This window comes from Phasianus colchicus, chromosome 8 (assembly GCF_987193195.1).
Source record: "Phasianus colchicus chromosome 8, bPhaCol1.hap1.1, whole genome shotgun sequence".
Taxonomy (NCBI): domain Eukaryota; kingdom Metazoa; phylum Chordata; class Aves; order Galliformes; family Phasianidae; genus Phasianus; species Phasianus colchicus.
Genome location: NC_143443.1, coordinates 3,526,856 through 3,551,494, shown reverse-complemented (window position 1 = coordinate 3,551,494; position 24,639 = coordinate 3,526,856). Strand labels below are relative to the sequence as shown.

General features: G+C 43.0%; 3 protein-coding genes across 5 annotated transcripts; 1 reads left to right on the top strand and 2 right to left on the bottom strand.

The window, feature by feature from the left end:
• Positions 1-14,905, top strand: FAM149B1 (family with sequence similarity 149 member B1). 3 transcript variants are annotated; one of them, XM_090144731.1, is made up of 15 exons: positions 1-129; positions 652-729; positions 1,103-1,235; positions 2,171-2,313; positions 3,988-4,107; positions 4,578-4,748; positions 6,077-6,264; positions 6,508-6,638; positions 7,206-7,259; positions 7,720-7,826; positions 8,788-8,997; positions 10,525-10,651; positions 10,977-11,102; positions 11,535-11,616; positions 12,387-14,905. In XM_090144731.1, exons 1-15 carry the CDS (start codon positions 80-82, stop codon positions 12,458-12,460), a joined length of 1,794 nt encoding a protein of 597 aa, XP_090000857.1. In that variant the 5' UTR covers positions 1-79; the 3' UTR covers positions 12,461-14,905. The 3 variants fall into 3 exon arrangements, with proteins under 3 accessions (XP_090000857.1, XP_031458370.2, XP_090000858.1); XM_031602510.2 differs by lacking the exon at positions 7,206-7,259; XM_090144732.1 differs by lacking the exon at positions 652-729 and having other exon boundaries at positions 17-129.
• Positions 14,906-15,090: 185 nt separating this feature from the next.
• DNAJC9 (DnaJ heat shock protein family (Hsp40) member C9) lies at positions 15,091-18,102 on the bottom strand. Its single transcript, XM_031602513.2, has 5 exons — positions 17,869-18,102; positions 17,658-17,798; positions 17,283-17,537; positions 16,438-16,524; positions 15,091-15,726 (listed from the first exon to the last, which is right to left on the bottom strand). The coding sequence occupies exons 1-5, from the start codon at positions 18,046-18,048 to the stop codon at positions 15,607-15,609; spliced, it is 783 nt and encodes a 260-aa protein (XP_031458373.1). The 5' UTR covers positions 18,049-18,102; the 3' UTR covers positions 15,091-15,606.
• A 397-nt stretch (positions 18,103-18,499) lies between these two features.
• TFAM (transcription factor A, mitochondrial) lies at positions 18,500-23,353 on the bottom strand. The gene is made up of 7 exons (XM_031602512.2): positions 23,226-23,353; positions 23,018-23,154; positions 22,827-22,897; positions 21,886-22,035; positions 21,311-21,406; positions 20,278-20,334; positions 18,500-19,237 (listed from the first exon to the last, which is right to left on the bottom strand). Exons 1-7 carry the CDS (start codon positions 23,297-23,299, stop codon positions 19,028-19,030), a joined length of 795 nt encoding a protein of 264 aa, XP_031458372.2. The 5' UTR covers positions 23,300-23,353; the 3' UTR covers positions 18,500-19,027.
• Positions 23,354-24,639: the final 1,286 nt, after the last annotated feature.

The following is a 24,639-nucleotide window of genomic DNA, read 5'->3' as shown; positions in this document are numbered from 1 at the left end:
GTCGCTCCGCCTCCCCGTGACGCCGTGATGGCGGCGGGCCGTTCGGCGCGGCGCTGAGCGGCGCCCGGGAGGGCGGAGGATGATCTCGCGATACGCCAGGAAAGCGGTGCCCGCCGGCGCTCTGCAGCCGTGAGTGGCCGCCGCCGCTCGGGACGCGGGGGGGGCCGGGGCGGGGGCGATCTCACGGCTCGCCGCGGCCGCGCTCGGGGCTGGAAAATGCTGGAGGCCGCTCGCGTCCCGTCGAGGCCCGCGGGGCACGGCTGTGTCGCGGCCGTGTAGGGCTGTGTCGCGGCCGCTGTCGGGGCTCGGCCCGTCACTGCGGGGTTTGGCCTTACGGGATGCTGCTCGTTTCCAAACCAAGGCCTCTAATGCTGAGTCCGGCCTGGAGTTTGTCCTGGGATCTTAATTCGAACGTGAATGAGGCTAACAAGAATAAATGAGTTCAAAAAAAACCAAAAAACAAAAAAAAACCCCACAAGAATAAATGAGCTCAGAATAAAAAACAAGAATAAGTGACTTCAGAAACAAAACAAAACAAGAATAAATGAGTTCAGAAAAAAAAACCCTCAGTGATGCAAGCTGGGGGCATTCCTCAAAAACCAGAGCACACGTAAAGCTGGGAGCAATGTGAGGCTCTGCTGTTGCTTGCAGGCACGCCGTGCGGCACCACCCGCTGCCAGAACCCAGCCCTGTCACAGCTGCCTCTGAGAGATGCCCAGGGACTGCCAGGTACGTGGCACTGCAGAAGGCAGATCTTGCTCTGGAGACAAGGCCAGGTGGGATGGGGCAGTCTGTTCTGGTATTAAACGAGGAGGTTGGTGGCCCTGCATGTGGGCAGGGGGGTTGGAGATTCGTGATCCTCGAGGTGCCTTCCAAGCTGAGCCATTCTGTGGTTCTGTGTGAGACCATGGGAAAAACCATCAGCTTTGTGTTGTGTCTTACTGATGGCAGTCATGTGGTTGATAGCCTTCAGCTTCACCACAGAACGGTATCATTTCAGAACGCAGCCTCTGTATCTGCTTTTCTGTGACTCTGTTGTTGGCTCGTGTTGTATTTTTTCTTCTTCCCTCCCCACCCCCCCACCCCAACATGTGCATTTCAGTGCGTCTGGAGTCTCAAAGGAGTCAGATGACCCTTCTGTTACTCCAACTGATGATGGGAATTCATGGTCTGCTAGTCCGAGTTACGCAGGCACCTCCACTGAGGACAGCTCTATCTTCTCTTGGGGCTATGATGTGAGTAGAACATCATCACCCCAAACTAACCTACCACTGTGAGTCAGAAGATGTTTGAAATACCACTGTAAACACGTTGCAGGATAAAGCTGAGGACTGGCTCAAAGCGTGATGTTGGGGATAGAAAAAACATCCTGTTGGTCTTTTCCCCATCTTTCCATTTGCTCAAATCAAAACGCAGTAGGCTTATTGCATTTCTGGTCTAAAACTTTGGAAATACAAATCCCTTAATGTGTAAATGTACATACAACATAGTAAATGCTGTTGTTGTGGAGTCCAAAACAGGAGTGGATGACTTTCAGATACTTGGTGTGAGTTTATTGGACTACACTTTGTTGAAAATTTCTGGATATTTGTTTGTTACTCAAAATGCAGTAAGCTTTTCCATCACTTCTTTTTTGTTTTCTTATTTCCTGTTTACCAAAACAAAGTGTGTTATTGCTTTCTGTGGAGTGAAAATGGAAACTGATTAGATTTAAATTACCCAAGAAATAGCCTGTATGAGAACTTGTTGTGAGAATGCCACTTTCCTAGTCTTTTAGACCAGACACGTGTTGGGCACTGCAAACAAGATATGTTCCATTAAAATACATTCCATAAAAATATTGCTTTGAATTACCATTCCTGTTCTGATTTATTTTACATAAATTACTGTCATTTAAGTTGATATAATAATACAGGCATTTCAAAACAGTTTAATAGCTTTTCTTTTGTGTCTACGTAAGCCTAAGTCCTACCATGAGTTGTAACAGCAGCCTGCACCATCTCCAGGGGACAGATTATTTCAATGTAATGTCTTTCCATACAAAAGATTGTTTAAATCAGTCCTGCTAAGCTTTCAACAAACAGATGGTCTTTTACAACTTAAAAAACTAAGTTTTAAATGATCTTTAAATGCTTTTACTAGGACTTTGATGGATGGCTTTCCTTTCTAGGAATTTGATAAGGCTGCCACGCAGCAAGTTCAGAACATGTTCAGGCAACTCGATGAGCTACTCTATGAACAAAAAGAAAATGTCCACGTTGAGGGACTGCAGGAGGAATGCCAACAGTGGACATCCAACTTTCCTCATCTCAGGTATTTCATTAACAGATTAATGTCAATAGCAACAGAGTTACAAAAGGTAGGGATGGTAACAGCTGCTTTTAAAACAACAGCAGGGTGGTTTTATGTAATTATATAGCAGATAAAGAGATGGCTCTGTTGGGCTGCCTGCTGTTGTCATTAAAAAACATGCTGCTGGTGGAGTGGAAGCAGGAATGCATCACCTGGGAGGACTACAAAGAAGCTGTTCCAGGGATCGGGTTAGGAAAGCTAAAACCCAGACAGAATGAAATCTAGCCAAGGTCATAAAGGGGAACAAGAAGTTCTACAGGTGTATCAGTGATAAAAGGAAGGCCAGGGAGTATGTGGGCCCCCTCTGGAAGCAAACTGGAGACTTGGTCACAAGGGATATGGAGAAAGCTGAAGTGCTCTATGACTTCTTTGCCTCAGTCTTAACCAGCAAGGGCTCTAGCTGTGTTGCTCAGGCTGCAGAAAGCAAAGGTGAGAGCTTGGAGAAGGTAGATCTGCCTGCTGTACATGAAGATCAGGCTCAAGACCGTCTAAAGAACCTGAAGGAGCACAAACCTGATGAGATCCATCCACACGTTCTGAGGGAACTTCATCATATTTGAAATGTCATGGCAGTCTGGTGAAGTTCCCGCTGATCGGAAATGAGGAAACAGCCCCCATTTTCAAGAAGGGAAAAAAAGAAGATCCAGGGAACTACAGGCCAGTCAGCCTCACCTCTGTGCCTGGCAAGATCATGGAGCAGATCCTCCTGAAGGCCCTACTATGGCACATGGAAAATAAAGATGAGGTGATTGGTGGTAACCAACATGGCTTCACCAAAGGCAAGTCATGCCTGACACACTTGGTGGCCTTTTGTGATGGAGTTACAATGTGAGTGGGTAAAGGTAGAGCGACTGACATCATCTGCCTGGGCTTGTGCAAAGCATTTCACATAGTCCCACATGACATCCTGGTTGCCAAATTGGAAAAAAATGGATCTGATGGATGGAGCACTCACTGGATAAGGAATTGTCTGGGTGATCACACTCACAGAGTAGTGATCAATGGCTCACCATCCAAGTGGAGACCGGTGATGAGTGGCGTTCCTCAGGGATTGGTGCTGGGAGTGGTGTTGTTTAACATCTTTGTAGGTGACATGGGCAGTGGGATCAAATGCACCCTCAGAATGTTTGCAGACGACACCAAGTCCCCTTCCAACCCAAACCATTTGATGGTTATGATTCCATGATCTCACCTTTGGTTCCCTGCCAGAAGTTTAGTGCTATTTGCAACTGGCTTAGCCTTAACATAGCAAAATTTTCTTGGAAAAGTTGTATAATAGAGTTGAAATCCAGCTTAAAAATAATTTAAGAAATCCTCCCTAGCTCCACCAGTCCTTATGGCTGTCTTGAAAGTTTTAAATCTTCATTACATGTACACAAACAGTTCTGTCTGTATTCAAGCCTTACTATTAGCAGTGCTTGAAAAAAATCAACGATATTTTTCTTAATAGATTTATCTGACACAAAGCAGTCTGTAGTAGGGAAAACAACTAAAACCATGCTTAACTATTACTAAGAAAATAGCATAGCTTCCCAATAGAATTTTTGAGATTTGCTTTTGCGTGTTCTAATACTCTTCCAAAATCCCACTTGAAACACTTTCTGATTTATTTATCTTCTGCTTTTGCCCTGGCAGGGTCGTGGGGAAGCAGATAGTGATCCCCAAAGATGAAGGGTATGAATGGTATTCGAGTTCACCTTCTGCAAGTTTAGGTTCATCAGATGTAAGTCCATCACAGGAAGAAGGCTCCAATGAGTAAGTACCAGCAGTTGATCCAGACTGTACCAGGTGGGAAGGTGATTTTTCCTTCAGTGGACTGCAGTATTCAGCTTCTTAAACAGTGAGCAATATATGGAGTGTTGGTTTAGCTTTTTGGTTAGGCTGGGTTTTGAGCATAGCATGTTTTTTTTGTTGTTGTTTGTTTCTTTTTCATTTTTAACTGAAGAAAACTACATTCAGAATAGCAAGGGCATCCAGCTGTCCTTGCTGCTCTCTACAGCAAGCCAGTCAGTAAGTAGAAATACCTTTGCCACTGTTGATTTCCAAAGGACATACAGATATTGTGGCAGGTTTTATTGTTAGTCATTTATTAACTGGACACAAATTCACTGGCTCCCTAATACCTGGTCTTACAGTGTTGTTTCTCAGCTCACTCAATGCTGCTATTGGAAGTGGAATAACAACTTCTTTTCATTTCTGCTTTCTGAAAACTGTCACCTGCTCAGATTTAGTGTTTTTGGCAAGAAGGTGCCTCTTTCTGTTTCTCCTGTTCTCAAGAAGGCCGACCGTTCCAAGTCTCCGACCTTGTGTTCTCCAGACAGTGAAGAGGATGAAGATGGAGTAATTGTCTCTGAAGGCATAATGGAGGAATATTTAGCTTTTGACTGCAGAGATGTGTAAGTCTTGAGCATTAAGATAGTACCAGTGTCCCAGAATTTTTCTTCTTATGATACAGATATATTTGGTTTTGCTATTGATTGATTTATAAAATGCTTTTTGCTCTATAGAATTTTCAAAAGCCTGGGCTTGGTAAGGCACTGGAAATTTTTCTTTATCCACCTTCTGTAACAATGTATTTTGCTCTATTTTTCTGAATTTCACATAATTTCTCACAATAGCTCTTTTTGTTTGTGGTTTATACCAAGTTCATTGTGCTATAACTAACATCCTGCTACATATTGGCATATTTAAGTCTTATTTAAATGCTATACATTTGTTGCATTAAGTCAAATTCATACTTGTTTGTTATACACTAGCAGTGTGCTTTTCTGCTTTGTACTGCAGTGTACAGACAAACATCTTGGATACAATTGTACCTTCCCAGGTTTTTAGTGGTAAGTTAATAATCAGTGCTTGCTTATAAATAGAACCACTATTTTTATCTTAAGAAGAAGGGATTGAGAGTGGCATAAAGAGGATTCCTTTTGTCTCGTTGCAGCAAACAATATTGCTGCATCTGTGAAATACTGGTAAAATAGAAGATATTTATTTTTTTCCAGCATTTTTAGCTTTTTGATGGTAAGTACTAATTCAAGGAACAGATCCAAAAGCCCTAACGACTGTGCTCACATCAGTATTTTTTTCTCCCTTTCACAAAAGGTAGTTTGGCAGATGAACGTACACTTTTTCAAGCAGTCATCTCCCATTGCTTCCACTAACAGTGTGATGAAGAAGTATTACTGTAACTCTAATTTATTTTTAAATGCAACTTTGATCTTTGTTATAAAATATTATCATATATAATTTATGGTGATTCTGAATGGGGGAACTAAGGCGTGTAGTTGAGAAGGTGATTGTCTCAGTCATTTCATATTTCAGTCAACAGTAAATTCTGGAAGGACTACAAATTCATGTACCTGGTGTATAAAAGTGTTCCAGGAGTACTGGAAAAAGATTGCTTCTTTCAGTGTTAGACTAAATCATTTGATATTGCTATTTATCATACTGTCAGCTCTTGGAAGACAGAACTGTGATACTGTGTGATGGTGCATGCCCCATCCCTGGAGACATTCAAGGTCAGTTTGGACGAGGCTCTGAGCTCCTGATGGAGCTGTGGGTGCCCTTGTTCATTGCAGGGGAGTTGGAAGAGATGACTTTTAAAGAGTCACTTGCAACTGCTGCCTTGACCTGTTTCAGATCAGTAGAAAATAGGGCAGAAGTGAAACAAAAATGCAGGACACAAAGAATGTGTGTTTGTGTGTTTGTAACGCCACTGTTTTTACAGGGAGGAGGAGCTGCATGAGGGGAAAATTGGACTCTCCTCTGGTAGACGAAAATTGGGGTTTCCTCCTATCTCTCCATATTCCTGCATGAAGGATTCTGTGTTCACATTTGTGTTTGATGATGTGTGGAGTGAAGTGCTAGGCTGCATGGAAGAACTGATCAGCAGACACTGGGAAGTGTCAGCCTCTGGTAAGGATGGCAGTTAGACTGAAGATTCAGAGGGGGTTTTAGTTACTGACTTTTGAAAGGATGCAATGAGAGATGCATTTGGGAATAATCTCTTCAGGGCTGAAAAAGGTTATTTCCTAAGTGTAAGATGTGCCTTTAAAAGATTTAACAGAGCTTAATGTTTAAGATGACTCTCACAGTACTGTGCACAAATAAGAGTGTCAGTAGTCTGTACTGACAGGGATTCTCTCTTGCTTTGTGAAGATGATGAGAAAAATATCATAAAAGTTGAAGCAATCCAAGCAGATTCTGGAAGCCCCCAGCAGTTTGATCCTCTGCCAGTGCTATTACCTCGTGTGCCACAAACTAAAATGCCCTCTGTAACATCAAATCTGGTAAGTACTTCTAGCCAGCTGGTTTGTGTAGGCTTGACTCAATACAGTACTACAGAAGTGAAGATTCAAGAGTGTCAGAAACTCTTAAGCTGCATGACTAGTTTGGATTGTGCATGGATGCTGACTGTCCTTGCTAACCACTGAAGTTCTGTGCAATCCTCAGCTGCAGGTTTTTTATTTTTCTCTTTAATATTAAAGTTGACTGTTTTACATGTGTATTGGGATGCCATGTGGTGACTGTTCGTTAATGATGCAGCTCTTTCTACACTTAACAGTGCTGGAACTAAATTGTGAGATGCAGGATAGTGTGAGATCCCATTCTCCCTAGCCTATCTGTTGTTAACTGATGAGGAAACAGAGAATAAATCTTGGTGACTTTGTACAACAGTTGTTTTTTTCTCCCCCCAGACTCTGAATTTGACTGCTTTAGATTATATGCTCCTAGAGTGGTGAGCACCAAGTGTTATCTCTGTTCATTCCATTTTAATTCAACTCTTTATTTCTTTTTACTTCTCCTTTATTTCTACCCCCTGCATCTTCCTCACATTCCTGTTACTGTATGTGTAGTGCCCAAAACCCAGATGTGGCCGCAAAAGCAAAAAGAGGAGAAAACCACCTCAAGTATGTATGCTGGAGAGATTTAAGCTCTGTTCTTTTCTGTTTGCTGTTGTTATGGTGGGAAGAATGTCATGTTTTTCAAGATCAGTCTGTATTGCAGGAGAGGAATGTCCAGGTCTGTCCTTGACATAAAATAAATGCCAACATACACTGGAAAAAATAGTTGTGTACAACTCCTGATTATAGCTGTTGTTGGAAGATCATGTTGTGCAAACAAGAGGCTCAGTTGGGAATTATTAAAGGTGACATAGCAGCATCTGAGACACTAAGCACTACCATTTGCAAGAAGAATGAAATGCTATCTTAGGTGGAGGAAATTGTGTAAATGAGGATATATATATATATATGGATTTCTTGGATGAAATAGGTTTCTTTCCTTCAAAAGTATTACAGAGGACAAAATGTATAAATATGGGTGTATGTTATTGCCAAACAGTAATTTTTTTTTTAATTTATCTTTCAGGTAAATCAAGGGTCAAATAGTGGGTCTCAACGTAACCTAAATGGCTTGATAGTGATACATGGGATCCACTTACAGCAAAGGAATCTGCCCGTAATGGAGAAAACTCTGTAAGAGCTATAGATTCTGTCTGTTTTTAAGCAGAGCACTCTCTCAGTGAAAGGGATTCAATCCAAAACAATATGAGATAATTTTTTACCCCAGTGAAATGAATTCTCATTTATTTTCTTGCTTTTTTATGTATTATTCCTTATCAAATTTTATACTTCAAGTATGGTCTTTATATCTAATTACTGTTGATATGCCTTCTAGTAAATGGCTGTGGCATTGGTAGCATTAACTATAAACAGGAGGGAGAATGGCTGTTTACGAGGATGGAAAGTAATAGGACAAGGGGCAATGGTTTTAAACTGAGACAGGGGAAGTTTAAGTTAGATATTAGGAGGAAGTTTTTCACCCAGAGGGTGATGAAGCACTGGAACAGGCTGCCCAAGGAGGTTGTGGATGCCCCATCCCTGCAGGCATTCAAAGCCAGGCTGGATGTGGCTCTGGGCAGCCTGGTCTGCTGGTTGGCAACTTGCACATAGCAGGGGGTTGGAACTAGATATCACTGTGGTCCTTTTCAACCCAGGCCATTCTAGGATTCTATAATGTTGTGAAAAAAGCTGAAGCTTAGAGTGGGATGCAGACCCTGATTTGCTCACTTCCTAGAAATGGACTTCTGTTACATCTTGGCTATGGCTATGAGAACTGCTGGTTGCAGTATTTTTATGTATATGCTATGGAGAATTACAACTTTCATGCTGACATGTTCAATCAAAAAGTTAATAGTTCAGTAAATAGATGTATGTGTATTTACATGTATATACACACGTTATATATAGGCTTTTTTCTTTCTTACCTACTATCGTTTTCTAATTTAGAAGTGGTTCTGTATGGTATTGAGAACCAGAAAAAGACCCCAAATCACCTCTACATTCCTAACATCACACACAGATGAATAATGCAGTGACAAAGTGGTTATCAGTCATGGCAAAATTATCTCCTTTTGTTCTGCGATTCTTTTATTAGGGACCTGGATGACAAACGCCCAGGCTCCAGTTCCGTCCTCTCAAACAAAGCGTGGCCAAATCGTCCTCCTCTGGAGCTCAGCACATCGCCTCTGTCTCACAACTCCAAGAGGAGAAACCCACCACCACGTACCCTGCATCCCATCAGCACCAGTCAGTCCCGCACTGCGACCCCGCGCTCTGTGGACGATGTCTTCAGGGGAACCCGATTGTATGTTTCCAAACCAGCTTCTCATGGCAAATTACCACAACTAGAGAACCCATCTTACACAAGGAGCATTCAGTTAAATTGAAAGAATGTGAATTTTTTCATTTAAGAAAAAATTGATTATTTTTTTTTATATTTATCAAGCGAAGTTGTTAGTTTACTGTGTTACAATATGTGATTCAATTAATTCTGTTATGCAGTTTTGAATGAAAATCGTATCCTTCAGTCTGTCCAGTCCAAGCAGAGCAGATACCACTCTCTCTCTTGACAACAGCTTTGTTTTTCTACAGCTTATTTTCAAGATAAACTTTAAAAAAGCACAGCTTTTAATGGCAACTTACTTTTGCTGTTCTTACTCAGGCTAGATGGACAGGGTGCTCATCTTGGGTAACCTGTTAGGAGCATGAAAAGAACTAAATGACTCTGACTGACCTCGGTGAACCTTCACTTGTGTTCAGAATATATTTTCGTTTGGCACAATGCTCTGAGTTTAGTCTCTTACAGGGACTATAGGTATAGAAAAATAACACAGGCTTTACAGAACTTGTAGAATACACAAGTTTTACAAACTAAAATCATTTCCTTCTAGTTTATAAACTAACATCATTTCTTTCTAGTTTATCAGTTTAGCTAGAAACTCATCTAGTCTGTTACATGAATGGACAGGAACAAGTGTCTAAATAGTATGAGTTATGCTTCTACGTTCCTCCAGTCTGTCATAAATGTTTCTGTCCTTTTTCCTTATGCTTCCATCCATTTAGCAAATCTTACCATCTCCCCTTCATACTAGCAAATGTGTTTAAATGCACGTAGGAAGCATGAGGAAAGTCTTTTTTAAAATGCTGATTGTGGTTCAAAACTTTTCTAATACATTTTTACAGAACAGCCTTCCTTCAGTCAGTGTGTGCATAGAACTATGGCCTCCCCATCATAGAACCATAGAATGGCCTGGGTTGAAAAGGACCACAATGCTCATCCAGTTCCAATCCCCTGCTACGTGCAGGGTCACCAACCAGCAGACCAGGCTGCCCAGAGCCACATCCAGCCTGGCCTTGAATGCCTGCAGGGATGGGGCATCCACAGCCTCCTTGGGCAACCTGTGAACAGTGCCTCACCACCCTCTGGGTGAAAAACTTCCTCCTAATATCTAACCTAAACCTCCCCTGGCTCAGTTTAAAACCAATCAGTATGTATGCAATTCATCCATCACCTGGCCTGTGTATATTCCCACCACCAGAGTATTCATTCTGAGACTTGCTTTTACCTACAAGCTGAATATTAAACACCCTAACAAGTAGAAAATCTTAGTAATAAATTAAAGAGTTTTCTGCCAAACTTCACCTGCAGCAGAACTCACTTTTTAAAGTCAGTCTCCACAGTTAGCCCTAAAGCCAGCATTTCACAGCAGATGTTCTGCACCTATTGCTCTTACTTTAACATTGTTAGCCTACACAGTGCCAAACAAACTTACAATACTGTAACTGTCAAGCATACCAACTCTGTTTTCCTATCCTTCCCTTTGCCTTGCAGTCTGAGTGCACACGAGCAGCTGACCTCACCCTCCCCACTGCTGCTAAACAGAAATCATCTCCTACCACCTATCGGTACCACTGATGTGGCAGAACACACGAGCACCGCAGGATCGCAGAGGCAAACGGTAACAGGCAGAACCCTTTGATTTTCCAACTGGACATGCTAAAATTGTAGTTAGTGCTGATGAAATTACCAAGCACAGGAGTTCCAGTTTGTTTATCTTCTGACAGCAGCTGAAATAGATGCGCTAAAATGTTGCATGATTTTTGACCAACAGCATCATCTAGAGTTGAATGCTGCAAATCCAATATGTGCTAGAATTTTCTTCCTCCCAAAAAGTAGGTGTGGAACGTTTCGCCTTGGAAAACTAGCTTTAATTCTTAGGGTACTTAAGTTCAATGTACTGCTGCAATAAGGAAAAGTAATAATGCTGTTATTCTTTAATGCAGAAATCTCGAGGAAACTCAAGTCGAGCTCACAGTGTAACAACGCACGAAGATACTCACCAGCACCTACACGAGAGGCTCTTCTTACCTGATCATTTCTCCAGGCCTAAAACAACCAACGTATTTTTGGTAAAGCATAGCAAATGATAATAGCTCATCCTAAATTACTGACTAGGGGGCTTTGGCAGTTATCACAGATAGGTGATAGGCGCCATCCGGTTTGTTAGTTTCCATGTAGAACTTCAACATCCTTGGCTCTCCAGTTACCAACATAAAAGCTTTCTAAAAACCCATTTTGAAACAGAACAATTTTCAGAAGTGTTAAGAACCCTTTTTAAATTATTCCACAGTCAGTCTAAGGGTATAAGAAAAGTGTATTTTCTTCTCCTGAAATTGATCTAACCCTCCTTAAACATGTAAAAGCTCTATGTGGAACATCACAGCATCTTGAAATTGGCTCTCTTAGGCAATAAGTACAATCAAGTTGTTTTCAGCTGCATTATAATCTTGATGTTAGCCTTTTTGTCATGCAAACGTAAAGATCTTGAACTGTCTTTTCAGCCAGATCCACAGCATCGTCGTTCTTGCACCGTTATTGATTATGGCAATCATGCTTGGACAAGCAGAGCATCAGCAGGTTCAGGTAAGCTCATCAGGAAATCAAGGGAAAAGTAGGCTTTTCACCACTGTGTTTTGGGGCCCTCAATGGAGTTATGAGGATTTCTCACATAAGAAGAGTATGTATATTTAAAAAGATGGAATTAAAGCTGCAAAAGATAACAGCAGCTGCAAAGGATAAGGGGTAGCAAGCACATATGTGCTGATTAGGAGACTGGAGGGGATTTCTAGCTTGTTTAACAGCTGAGTGACCTACATTAATACTAATAGGGATGGTATGAGAGGCAGCCTGAGTTTTATTTAATAAAAGTACTAAATTGAAATAACTTCTTTTTAATTGAAGAAAGGAGTTCCTCCTCCCCTCACCCCTCCAGCCAACGTATTTAAACAGGAGTTTTATGACTGTTGTATTGACAGAAAAAAATTGAAATTATAAAAGCATTGTAGACATGAGTGCATCACAGGAGATCAAGAAACAGAGCAGATCCCAGCAATGAAGAGGTCCTACCTTTCACCCCTTTGGGAAGGACAGTCATATCTAAAACTTAAGGTTCCAGTTGATTACATGGTTTGATAAGTGATTACTTTCCTCTTAAGGCCTCAGGCTGAAAGAAGCAGCAAATTACCTTGCAAATTATATGAAATAGTTTTTAAGTTAGCAATGAACTGACTGATGGCTGGAATAAGAAGCAAGAAAACCCCACCATCTTAGTATTAAGTGAAAGGAGCTGCATTTAAGTACTTAGCTTCAATAACTTCTAAAAGTCTTAATGTTGTCTGCAATGTCTTTATCAGGTCTTCAGCCACACGGTTCTGTGAAAGGCCAAAGTCGAAGTGGATCAGTCACAAAAAACAAACAGGGCTTCTAACATGTCATGTGAAGAAGTGTACATCCACCTCCAGAAAAGTCACAGGTGACCTCTCAGCAACGTCAGGGCTGTTTACAGAGAGTCTTCAAGCACCCTTCCTTACGGACAACCTTATTTTTATATTGTCAAAGAAGCAACTGCCAAAGATTAGAAGGGATACACTTGCACATTCCATTTTCTACCACTACAAAAAGCTATCCTCCAGTGAAACCCAACTCCTAGAAAACCTAGCAAATACTTTAAATCACTGCTGTTTTCTATTAATTAGTACTATTTTGTGACTGGTTCATGTTACTGCAGGACCTGCTGATTTTTCCATCAGCTCTATGAAAGATTAATCAGGCATTCCATAGCAGTAGTTTTGAAAGTTACCTATAAAGCTCTATTTATACACTTAAAGCAATATTTTACTATCAGAAGGAAGCTGCGTATATGATACTGCTTCCACAACTCAGCGTAGACAAGTTATGGATTCTGCAGTAGTTGCAGCAGATATTAACACAGATGTGTAAAAATAAGGTAGCAAAACAGACTAAGGGAACTGACAGCTTTAAGGGTAGCATACCACTGAACCCTCCTGTGTTATATACTTACATATAAACCTAGTTCTGTGTCTGAAGAAAGTTTAAGGGACAAAAAGGACTCTTACTACAAGCAGTTCCAGAGAACATTCCAAGAAAGTATGTTGTCTTCCTGGCGAGATGTTTTATGTAGTTTCACAGAATAGGTCAGTCTCCATTTCCCAAAACCAAAAACCAAACAAAGACACAAGAAACTTGCACTGCAATTCTGTAGGTATTTCTGCCCTCTATCCTGAAGGTCCCCAACACGCACCATGTGAGAGACATGGTGGAGGGATCAGCTTAGCTGCCCTTGTGGCTCCCACAGAAATGAAAACACAGAATAACAGACTTTTCAAAATAAATGATTAGTTGAAGGTCTTGCTCCCAGGCAGTAAGCAGCAGATGACTTGCAAGTGTAAAGACAAGCTGAAGATAACATTCCTGCATTTTCCTGCAAGAAAACAGTTGATCCTTTATGATTCAATTTAAAAGCACTTTTTCTAAGTTTCCTTATTCTTAGTATTTTCCAAGTTACAGTTCAGAACGGAAACAACTTGTCAGGGTTCTTTTTTTTATGAAGTGGCTCCTCTACTTTCCACTGTAAGCTATGCAATCTACTAAGTGTTAGCAGTACCTACACAACAACTAATGATTTTTGAACCAGACTGAAGTTCTTCTTTTGATCAAAGCATGCAGCGATTCAAGCATGCTCCGATCAAAAAGAATGGAAAACAAAGCAAAGCAGAAGTCTACAAATGGAAAGTTGACTCCTTCCTTTGCATTTCCAGAGGAAAAAGCAGCTTTGGGCTCAATCAATATCTCTGTAAGGTAGAATAGAGGTAAGTGGATGCCTAAAAGCAGCCAGTGATCACTAAACTGTTTCAAAACACAGTTTCTCTAATGGTTAAGACTAGCAGAACGCCGTGCAGTGTATCATTTAGTTGTCTCAAGCTCTCTGGAGATAAGCATCCTCTTTAAACCAGTGCCATTCCTCAGGGACCAACATAGTGCTTAAGAGTACAAAGCTACACAAACTTGAACAGACTTCTAGTACCATAACTCAGTATTTTGTAGCCTAGGGGAGGAAACAAGGCATTAAAGAAATGAAAGCCATCTGGTCATAAGGTAACTTTTGATTTCTATACCAATGGTTGAGAGATTTGTCTATACTGTTCGATATCTGTTTTGTACAGCAAGAGTTACGTTCAAGTCCCGTGTGTTAATCAACACAGTGACCTACTGAACTCTTTCTGAATCAGGATAACTGTTTAAAGCAGCTAAAAGGGAACTCGTTTCCCATTCTACCTCTGGCTTCCCTTTAGGAAGCTCTAGTAAATAGTAGCTGAATTCTATCACTGAAGTGGTAGGGACCTTCAACTCAAAAGTAGGTGTTTGTCATGTGGCCTTTGAAGAATGATCCATAAATAAAGCCAGCCTCATTTCTTTCAGCTACAGCAAGTAACCTTTCAAATTCATACCCTGAACCATTACATAAAGCAGTTTTAAAAGAGCAGAAATAATAATAAAAAAAACCCAAGTTACGTATACTTACACATCTTAGAAGAGCACTTGTGAAATAACAGAGCTGATGACTAACACAGAGCACACTAAAGCAGGAGTCAGAAGTAATCCCTCTCATCCTATAGCAGGAGTGTGATGCCACTGAGATAACAGTGTGTTGCTAGGCTTTGGAAGTCCTCATCATGGGACATCATCAGCCCTAGACACACACACAAAGCCACTGTATTTTGTGGGTTTATTAGTTTATTGCATCACATCAGCATGTTAGAAGGTGTTAGATTTACTGCCAAGTCACTCACATACTTCCTGCAGTCTCATTTTCTTAAGGCATCTGCTTACATGCCACTGTGAAAGATTGGTTTATAAATAATAAGTGGCCCTTTCTTATAACTCCATAACACCAGCACATTTACCAGTGCAGATGTCGTTTCAGCTGCTAAAAAAGTATGCAGTATTTACTTCAATAAAAATAAGTACCAACATGAACAGTGTGTTTTGAATGATTAGATAACATAGAGGGTGTGGGGAAAGCAAGATAGCACAAAGTTCTGCAAAATCATTTATTAAATCTTCTATTTTCATAAGTATTTATAAAACCTGGGGAATCTCTGAAAAACACCTGTGGAGCTGTAGTGCAGAGATCTCTAAGAACTGCACGAGATTGGTTAGAAAAGTGTGAACAACAAAAGGATAAGGTTTCTAACTCAAAAGCCACAGGAACAAGTGGCAAAGAGGTGCAGAATCACGTTGTTTCACCATCAGCAATACTGACAGTCCTGAACGTGATTCAGCACAGGCTGAATAAACAGGCAGCCATCCCAGGCATCTCAGCGCTTCCTTACTGTAACAAAACTATTAGCCAACAATTGGTTTGACCTTAATTAAAAAGCACCCAAAGGATTTTAAACAGTAGCACTAGAATGCTTTGTCTTTCTTGTTTGCGATGCGTTCTGCACCATGCTCCTCAGTCACAGCAAGTTGATGCACACACACTCTGAAACTCTCCTAAATCCACGTGTTCCCAGCTGAAATGATACCTGACACTTCAGCATACACAGTCCTTTATTTCTTTCCTTTCTTGGCTGCAGTCTTCTTTCCTCCCTTTTTAGCATTACTCCCGTATTTTGCTTCCATTTGGGCCAAAAAATCATCCATTTGCTTTTTTCGGTCTTTATTTCTGCTCTGGGGGAGGAAAAACAAAACAAACGTTTCTTACTGCTCAATATGGAACATTGTAATGAAGTTAGATAGCTACTTCCAACTCTGGAATATATTCAGTAGTGAATACAGGCTACAGAAGGTAGAGTTCAGCCGAGTCAAAGCCTACCTTGTACTCCAGGTTCTATACTTCTGTGAAGTATTGAGACAGAGGTCAAGAGGGACATGAAAAATTCACAAAATACAGCTAGGAAAATAACCAATTTCTTGTTTAGACCCAAAACTCTAACACAATCTGAGGAATCATTTAATTTCAACATCCCATTTCAAGCCCACTGGGCATTAAGAAAGGCAAGACTGAAAAATAGAACCTAAACAGGCTATTTCCTCCCTCACTGCCTAAAACACAAAAGCAGAATAGTAAGACTGATCAAGTTTTACATCCTTATGGAATCTCTCAGAAAGAAATAAGCATTAACACTTCCTGTCCAACCGCCTAAAACTAGAAAAGTTAAAGAGTTGAATTGTGTATGAAGTAAAAATGAACATATTATAACAACTCACTTCATTTAAAAAAAGATACAGGTAATAAAATCCATACTCTGAATGTTAACTAAGTAGGCAATCAGCATTCCCTACCATCAGAGCTGCAAAGATCCTACATGTAAATATGCTCAGGGATAACACAATTTGAAGTCAGGAACAATTATCTTCAATGGATGCTTAAGGCCTTACTTGAATCAGCGCTTTCAAGTCATCTTCTCCATCACCGAGGCCCAGTTCTTTTCTGCTCTCTTCTGCTTCCTTAGCTTCTTTTTCAGCCTGAAGTAGCAAACAAGCCTTTAGGTAAGTATTTTGCACCTGGACATCTTACAATAGTTACTAAACACTTAACTTTTGCATTGATACACTAAGAGCCAAAAGGAAACACAGTTTCACAGAATCACAGAATTGCCAGGGTTGGGTTTGGCCACCAATGAATAATCACAGCCAGTTTGGTAGAGTGGGGCAGCTCCTTGCTGTTTGGCAGTGCTGAGCATCACCTGAAGTCCATTCCCATCCTTGTTCCCTGTACCCACACTTTGTCCTAGCAGCCATTCTATTTTCTATGTGTTGAAGGTGACTGTTATTGGCAGGGTACAAAGCGTCAAAACAAAACAAAAACAAAAGTTGGAAAGAATTGAGCCCAGGCTGTTATTTCACAGTCATCAATAAGCATGTAAATTATATATTTCCCCCATGTACTCTTAGCTCCGCTGACTGGAGCTTTGTAACTGAATGAAGGGACATTGTCAGCTGTCTTAAGTTACTGTGGATAATACTGAAATAGAAGAAAGAAGGTACGAGCAGCAGTAGCCTGTTACTACTCGAAGCCTCACAACCATTTGACTGGAATCGGTGTAAGCAATAGTTACGGAGAGGGGAGGGAAGTGGAAAATAAAGGCAATGAAGTGTGGAAGAGGAAGGTACCGAGCAGATCTGCAACCCTGTGGCAAATGCACATCCTAAGCTTCCACCAAGGGAGATGAGAAGCTGATAGAGCACACACTGCTTCCTTTTGGTCCCTGGTTGGTACCCACCCGCCTCTTCCTTGCCGTCATTTTCTGCTTGGACTCCTTCACAAAAGCTTTGTAGGACGGGAGTTCTCCAGCATCAATGGCTCTTTCTATGATCTTCCTCACTCTCGGCTCATCCGTATAGTCCACACACAGCACCGACTCCATTATTCTGTCCATGTCACCCTCAAAATCCACGTAGGCCGATTTAATATCCGCCAGCTCCTGCTCTGAATCTTTGTAATTCTTCTCAAAGTCTTGAATATCTTTGACGGTGATCTGAAGCCAAGAGAGCACACGCCTGAGTTAGGCCATTCCTTCTCGAGACGAAGGGAGGGCAGCCAAAAGCGGGCAGCAAAAAGCACACAGCGTGTCAGCCCGCAGCGGAGCGGAGCTCACCTTCTTGAAGAGCAGCCTCCAGTATTCCTGCCAGTCCCGCTCGGCCCGCAGCGCCTCGCCCTCCTCATCCACCGTGCCCTGCTCGTCGTACACAGCGCGCTGCTCCGCATCGCTCAGCACAGCGTAGGCTTTGCCCAGGATCTGTGGGGCCGGTCGGTCAGTCAGTCAGTCAGTCGGTCAGTCAGTCAGTCAGCCGCCCGCCCGCACTCACCTGGAAGCGCCGCGTCGCCTCCTCCTTAGCTTCGGGCTCGGCCCGGTCGGGGTGGACGCGGAGCGAGGCGCGGTGATAGGCGCGGCGGATCTCCTCAGGCGAAGCCTCCCGGCGGACGCCCAGCGCGCCGTACAGGTCGGCGGCGCCGAAGGCGGCCTGGCAGTCCTGCAGCAGCCCCATCCCGCCCGCTGCCCGCCAACCGCCCCGCGGCACGGCGCATGCGCGAGGCGGGGCAGGCGGCTCTGAAGGCGGGAAGCGCTCCCTCCTCCCCTCCCTCACCAAGGCGCCGCTTCAGCGGCTGCTCCGCCCCGCCGAGTAACCCGGAGCGGCACCCGCCTCTTCCTGAGGGAAACCCAGAGCGGCTCTGGGTGCACAAAATACACGCGCCAACTCGTAATTAGCTCCCTACGTGAAATCCCCCAAACCGGTGAAAAGGTTGCCCTCCTGCTAAAAAGACAGGTTCTCCACGATTCTCCTAGAAAAAAATAAACGAAGCAGCAGCCCCTCACAATACTGGTGTTCACAGCACCTAAAGCCAACATGCACACATTCCCTTCCCCCTGAGGGCGCTTTCACACCGATGTGAAAGCAGAAGGGTTGGTGTTCCAGCAGAGAAAAGCACTCCGATGGAGCTATATTTGTACAAAATTCATAAGGTCTTTAATGAAACACGATGTAAGTGGTATACACAGACTGATACATACAAAAAGAACAAACCCGAAGTTAGCATGTCGCATTTCCTGCGCCTTGAAATGCTCGCCTTCTCTATCACTACCATGGAGGGAATAAAACACAGCAGCGTATTTCAGGTTTCAGCTCCTAGTTACAGAATTAAATGGTAACATAGTAGAATATTCTCGCTTTCATAAAAAAAAAAAAAAAATCTCTTACAAAAGCTAGCTGGTATCTACCATTGTAGGAGAGCTCTGCTGATGTCAGTGATTGCCACCATTCACAGCTTGATTAACCAATTCTCGTTACACAGCTCAGGTTACACCTGCCATGATTAAGTCAGTTCCAAGAGACACCGAATTCTCTTTCCCCATCACTTCCCTTTCCAATGTCTCCAGCAGCCCCCCCGTGAGTTTTCCAACCTTCAGCCCTAACCCTGACTGCAGCATTAGCACAGCAGGATAAAGACATTACATACGTAACTGTTTTATTCTTCAGATTTTTTCAACTTGAGCTTTGCCAGGCTTTCACGCAGCGAAGCTTTGGAGCTTTCCTGGGCAGTGTCAGTCTTCTTTTTTGGCCGCTGTTCTCTGGAACGTATCAAATCTTCACGTCCAAGTTCAATCATTTTTGCTTCCCATGATTTCATTTCATTTTGATACCGAACCTTATCATCTTGAGCAAGCTGCAGGTATGGCTGAAAGAAAAACACATCTCTACAGTCATCTAAGGGGCTGTATCTGGGTAACTGCCATGCCACATCCTCCCCTTTGACAGAAAGGGAACTAACTATAAAAACTGTGCAGTACTCATCCCAGGTGTCCATTTTTACCTCCAGCAAACTGAAAAAACTTCCAACTTGAACAAAAACACAAAATGCTAACACTGAATGATGGGGAACATCAACAGATGGTCATTCCCAAGGAGGAAGCTAATTCAGTATTGTTACAGGCAACTAAGGCATCTTATTTGTGTGCTAGTCTGAGAGAGCAAGCTTCTGTAAAGAACACGAATAGGCATTTCTGCACAAGTTGGTTATTACTACAGAAAGAATACGAACTTCACACGTATTTTCAGTACACATTCAAAACCCTGTGGAAAAAGGGCATTCAGGAAAAAGGACAGAAAGGTCCTCACAAGGGAGAGACAGTGGCCCTGGAGCGTGTCTAGAGAAGGGCAATGAAACTGTGAATGGTCTGAAGCACGTTTCTTACAGGGAGCAGCTAAAGGAGGTGGGCTGGAGAACAGGAGGCACAGGGGAAACCTTATCACTCTCTACAACTACCAGAAAGGAGGTGGTGATGAGGTGCGGGTCTGCTCCCAATAACAAAAGTAGGACATGAAGTTATGGCCTCAAGTTGTGCCAGGAGAAGTTCTGGTTGGGTATTAGGAAAAAGAGTGGTGAGGTATTGGAACAGGCTGCTCAGGGAGATGGAGGAATCACTGTGCCTGGAAGTTTTGAAGAAAAGGGTAAAAGTGGCCACGAGGGACACAGGATAGTGGGCATGGTGGGCTGACAACTGTACTAGATGGTCTCTGTAGTCTTTTCCAACCTTTATGATTCTATGAAAACTTGAAAAAATATGAAGATTTAATATCAAAATATTTTCAAATAATGACTTGCAAATTCGTATTTAAATACACTTTTAATAGTTGGCAGAAAAGTACCCAAGATCAAGTTAAAAAATTATGTGCAAAATTGCTTTTACTGTGTATCATTAAAAACCACAAACATACCTGCTTTTGAGAACTGGATAGATTTTGCCACGTTTCAAATAACTGCTTCAGCTTTGCCTGCGGAATATTGAGCACGCAATACATGAACATTATTTTAATGCCAGACATCATAGAGGGTTACAGTTGAAAGCCAGGTGTAAACCAGTGTAAAAAAGCAAGTCAAGTCATAAAGGTTTATTACCCCAGACTCTTGGCTTAGGTAAATAATTGAAGACATGATTTGACAGCTTGCTGGGCATCATTATAGACATTTCTACAGATGATACTGGCATAGATAAAGTTAGTAAGGTTACAGCAAAAGGAGGCAGACCTAACAGATTAAGTAACTTTTGTTAACACGGCTACCTCTGATCCTTCCTATTGGCTTAATTTAAAACAAAGCCACACAAGAATTAACCACATCCACAGGAAATTTTCCATCACTTTAAGAGTACCGAGCTACATGCTTGTCAAACTGGGCCTCAGCTGACTGGAGATACCTGTCTTGTAAAAAGAAAGCTGAGGAACTCAACTATTTCCACCATCCTGAATTAATTGCTGCAAAACATATCAACATCCTCATTAAACATTAATTAACATAGCAAAGTGCTTCTGCAAACAAATGCCATCTTTTCATGGCAAAATTGGTAGCAGACCACTGTAAGCACTTGATTAACTCATGTATTTCTAGCTCAAAACAAAGTAGAGCTGCATGAAATGTTTAGCTCTGACGTGTACAAAGTACAGGAAGAATTTTAAGCCTCTATCTCCACACAGCAGTTTATACAGGATGTGCCATGAGCAGAATAGCCAGATCACCATAGTTAAAATAAAATAATAAAGAAAAAGCACCAACAAAACAGACACAAAAAACCCACTTGAGCATAGGAATATTCAGATACTGAAATGTTAGTTCAAAGCATTACTTTGAAAGCAACAGAATCCAGGACACATTTTCTGAATGTAATGGTTATTACACTCACCATATTTTTTAAGACAGCTATTGCTGCTATAGGTAAGTACTATTCAAATAAACCCTTCCTAGTTTGCTTACCGTAGGTGAAAGTCCTTTGCTCTGCTGAAAGTTTTCTGATACAAAAATGTTGAAGCCACTTCGAGGTCTTTTAGGTTTTCCAAGCACAGTCAATTCCTTCAAAAACAATAAAAGCTATTCAATCCGTCCGACACACCTTTTTCTACAAAACCAAAATTCCCATCAGCGTTCATATTTCATACAAAAAGTATATACAGACTGATTCTTACTTCAGCTAAGTCTGGTTCTGAAGACCAAAGACTCTTACTAAATTCAACTCTGCAAGAAAGTAATGATGTTGGTTTTTTTTTTTAATTATCTTCATACAGTTTTGGTTATGGTGTGAAATACTGTATGCTTGCAGAGCAAAGAGCAGGTGGGTAACTTTGTGGGAGCCAAGATTGAACACAATGAACAAATTTCCAGGGGGAAAAAAGGTAGTTTCTGCTATGAGAATGCTTTGTATACAGGGAAGTCACAGAGAAAGTACAACAGATTATGGATGTAATTGCACTTACTGTTGGTTTTTTTTCCTCCATCCCTGACATGTTCTTATGGTGGCCTGAGGTGCTGCAAGTTACCTTGAAAACACTTACTCTCTTTATCCTGAAGGATCTTCTTTTTGCCAGCCGTTTTCTCCTTTCTTCTTTCAAAGCTGCAGCCTGGGCTGGAGTTAGCTGTGCTTTGTATGCAGCCAACTGCTCTTCGTATTTTCGCCAGTCTGTCTTCCTTGCTTCCTCGTAAACCTACAATACAACTATCAGCCTTAACAGTGTACTTTCATTCAGCTAAGCACGGTGCCTTGTATTCTCAAATCCATGCACTTGAATATCAGAAGCCAACACTTCTAGCCTACTAGTTTAGTTCACAGACTACTGTACAACCTAAGTTTGCAGACTGCCATATTACATTTAGGTCTGAGCAGCAGAACAAATTCAAAAGAATGGATTCAAAACCTGGGTGCACCCCATTAATCACCTTAGTTAACGTGATGACACAGCATCTGACATCAGGCAAATCAAATGCAGCTCAATGAAATATTACTCTCCCACAGATGATGGGAAAGCTGAAGCTCAATTGAAACAATTGCTTTTCACTATGCTGACCCATGTCAGCACACGAGTGCTTCAGTCCCCAAACGCATTCTCACAACCACCAGCACCGAGTACAGCAGCATCATAAAATCATGGCCTTATTATCAGAGCACCAAGCTCTGGAACAGCACCATCCTTCTCTCCATTTCTGACACACAAAGGAGAAGACAAACCTTGTAGTAACAGCCTCAAGTTCAGAAAGGACGTGAGCATTCAGCTGCTCACAACAAAGGAACTCGCTGCTAACAGGAATCAAAGCAAAACACTAATTTGCTATAGTTGGCACTTACAGCTGAGTCTGTGGAGATGTTTTATACCATTATTTGAAACTTTTCAAGAAATAAGGCAAGCAGAGAAGCCCGGACTTCGAGAAGCCATGTCTGTGCTAACAGACAAGCAGCCCAAAGCAGCAGGCGCTACATCACACACCGACGAGCACTGACCTGCTTCTGCGAGGCCGGCAGCTCCCTCCAAACACCGGCCAGCTTCTTCACCAGCTCCAAGCTGTTCAGATCTGCACGTCACACAGCAGAAGAAAAAACACTGAGTTTTCAGCCAGCTTTCCTCGAGGAAAAGCTGCCACGAGCACCTTTCTCCCGTACCAACTCCGTACGCCCGCTGCTCGCCGCCCTACCTGGGTTCTGCTGGCGGAAGGCGGGCTGGTTGTCCCTCAGGAAGCGGAAATAGGCGCTGAGGGGCCGCTTCGGGCGCTCGGCCGAGCTCATGGCCCGCCAGCAGCCCGCCTCCGCCGCGCGTCCAACGCCGCAGCCCCTGCGCGCAACACCAACAATCAGCGCCGAGCGGAGCCCCGGCCCTCCGTCCCCCGCCCCGTCCCGCCGTACCTGAGCAGCCGCCGCGCTCCGTTGGCGAGGCCCGCAGCCCGGCCCAGCAGCGCCAGCGCCGCCGCCGCCGCCATGCCGCAGCCCGCCCGCCCGCCGCCGCGGGGCACCACGGGATGGCGGCGGCCGCGCCGCCCAGCAGCGCCTACGGAAGGGGAGGGGCTGCGCCAAGGTGACCCCGCGGGCGGGAGCCGCTCCGGGTTCGGGGCTGCGCGCCGCCGCACGCGGGAGAAACGAGCTGTGCGAGAAGGCGATGCCAATCGGCGTCTGCCCGCACTGCGAGCGCTGCTTTCGTAGCAACACGAAACATTCCATCAGTTCGCGATCCGAAGTGAACAGGGCTATTTTAAGCGGCACAGCTCGTTTCGGAGTTGGTTGGTACAGCGCAGACGTAACACCGGCACGACAGCTGCTTATGCAGACACAGCCGAGAGCCAGCACGCGTGCAGACAGCGGGACTCTGCAGGCAGAGCCGCAGCTCCCACCTGAAAGCTGCCGCCCAGCATTCATCGCAGTGAAATACGCTTCCACCATCTGAGGCTGTTTGTTTTGACAGCTGTCTCAAGTCGCTCCTAGTTTCATCAGCGAGGAACAGAGGAAAACACGAATCCTGTTTCTACAGCTGATACTTGTGAGCAATCTACGATAGGAAAGGAGTTGTTCGTTCATCTACTTCCCAAGACATCCCTCTCCAGCACCACTGCTTTTGTACATGTGCAATCCGCAGCAATTCAAGTAGCAATTAATGGATAAGCAAGCTTTAAGCATGAGACTTAACTGTCACTCTTAGTGCAGCTTAACTACCTCTAACAGGAAATAAGGCAAGCAGAGAAGACCAGAAGGCTGTAACATTTAGATACTGCAAATACACCCTCTTAACTGGCACACTGAATTTCAATTACTTGTGTTATCTGCTCCAAAAAGATGTATATAATACACAAGTCAACTTGTTGGAATCCTACATAAAGTAGCATGTACAACACGCTAAGCAAATTAGGCTGAACCAGCCATGAAAACTTACTGCAACACAGATCTAAGGAGTATCTGATGCAGGGCTTGATTTCTTCTTGACAATAAACTTGATTGACAAACACACACACTTCAAATTTTCATGTTCTAACATGAGAAAGCATTTTAAAAACATGCATTGAAAAAATGCAAATAGTATCCCAGGCTCCATCAAAAGAAGGGTGGCCAGCAGGGACAGGGAGGTGATTGTTCCCCTCTACTCTGCTCTTGTGAGGCCCCATCTGGAATACTGCATCCAAGTGTGGAACAGTCTGGTCTAGCATTAGGTGGAATGGTTGGTGGCCCTGCGTGTGGCAGGGGGGTTGGAGATTCATGATCCTTGAGGTCCCTTCCAACCCTGGCCATTCTGTGATTCTGTGATTGAAAAAGACAAACAACAGCCAGGACA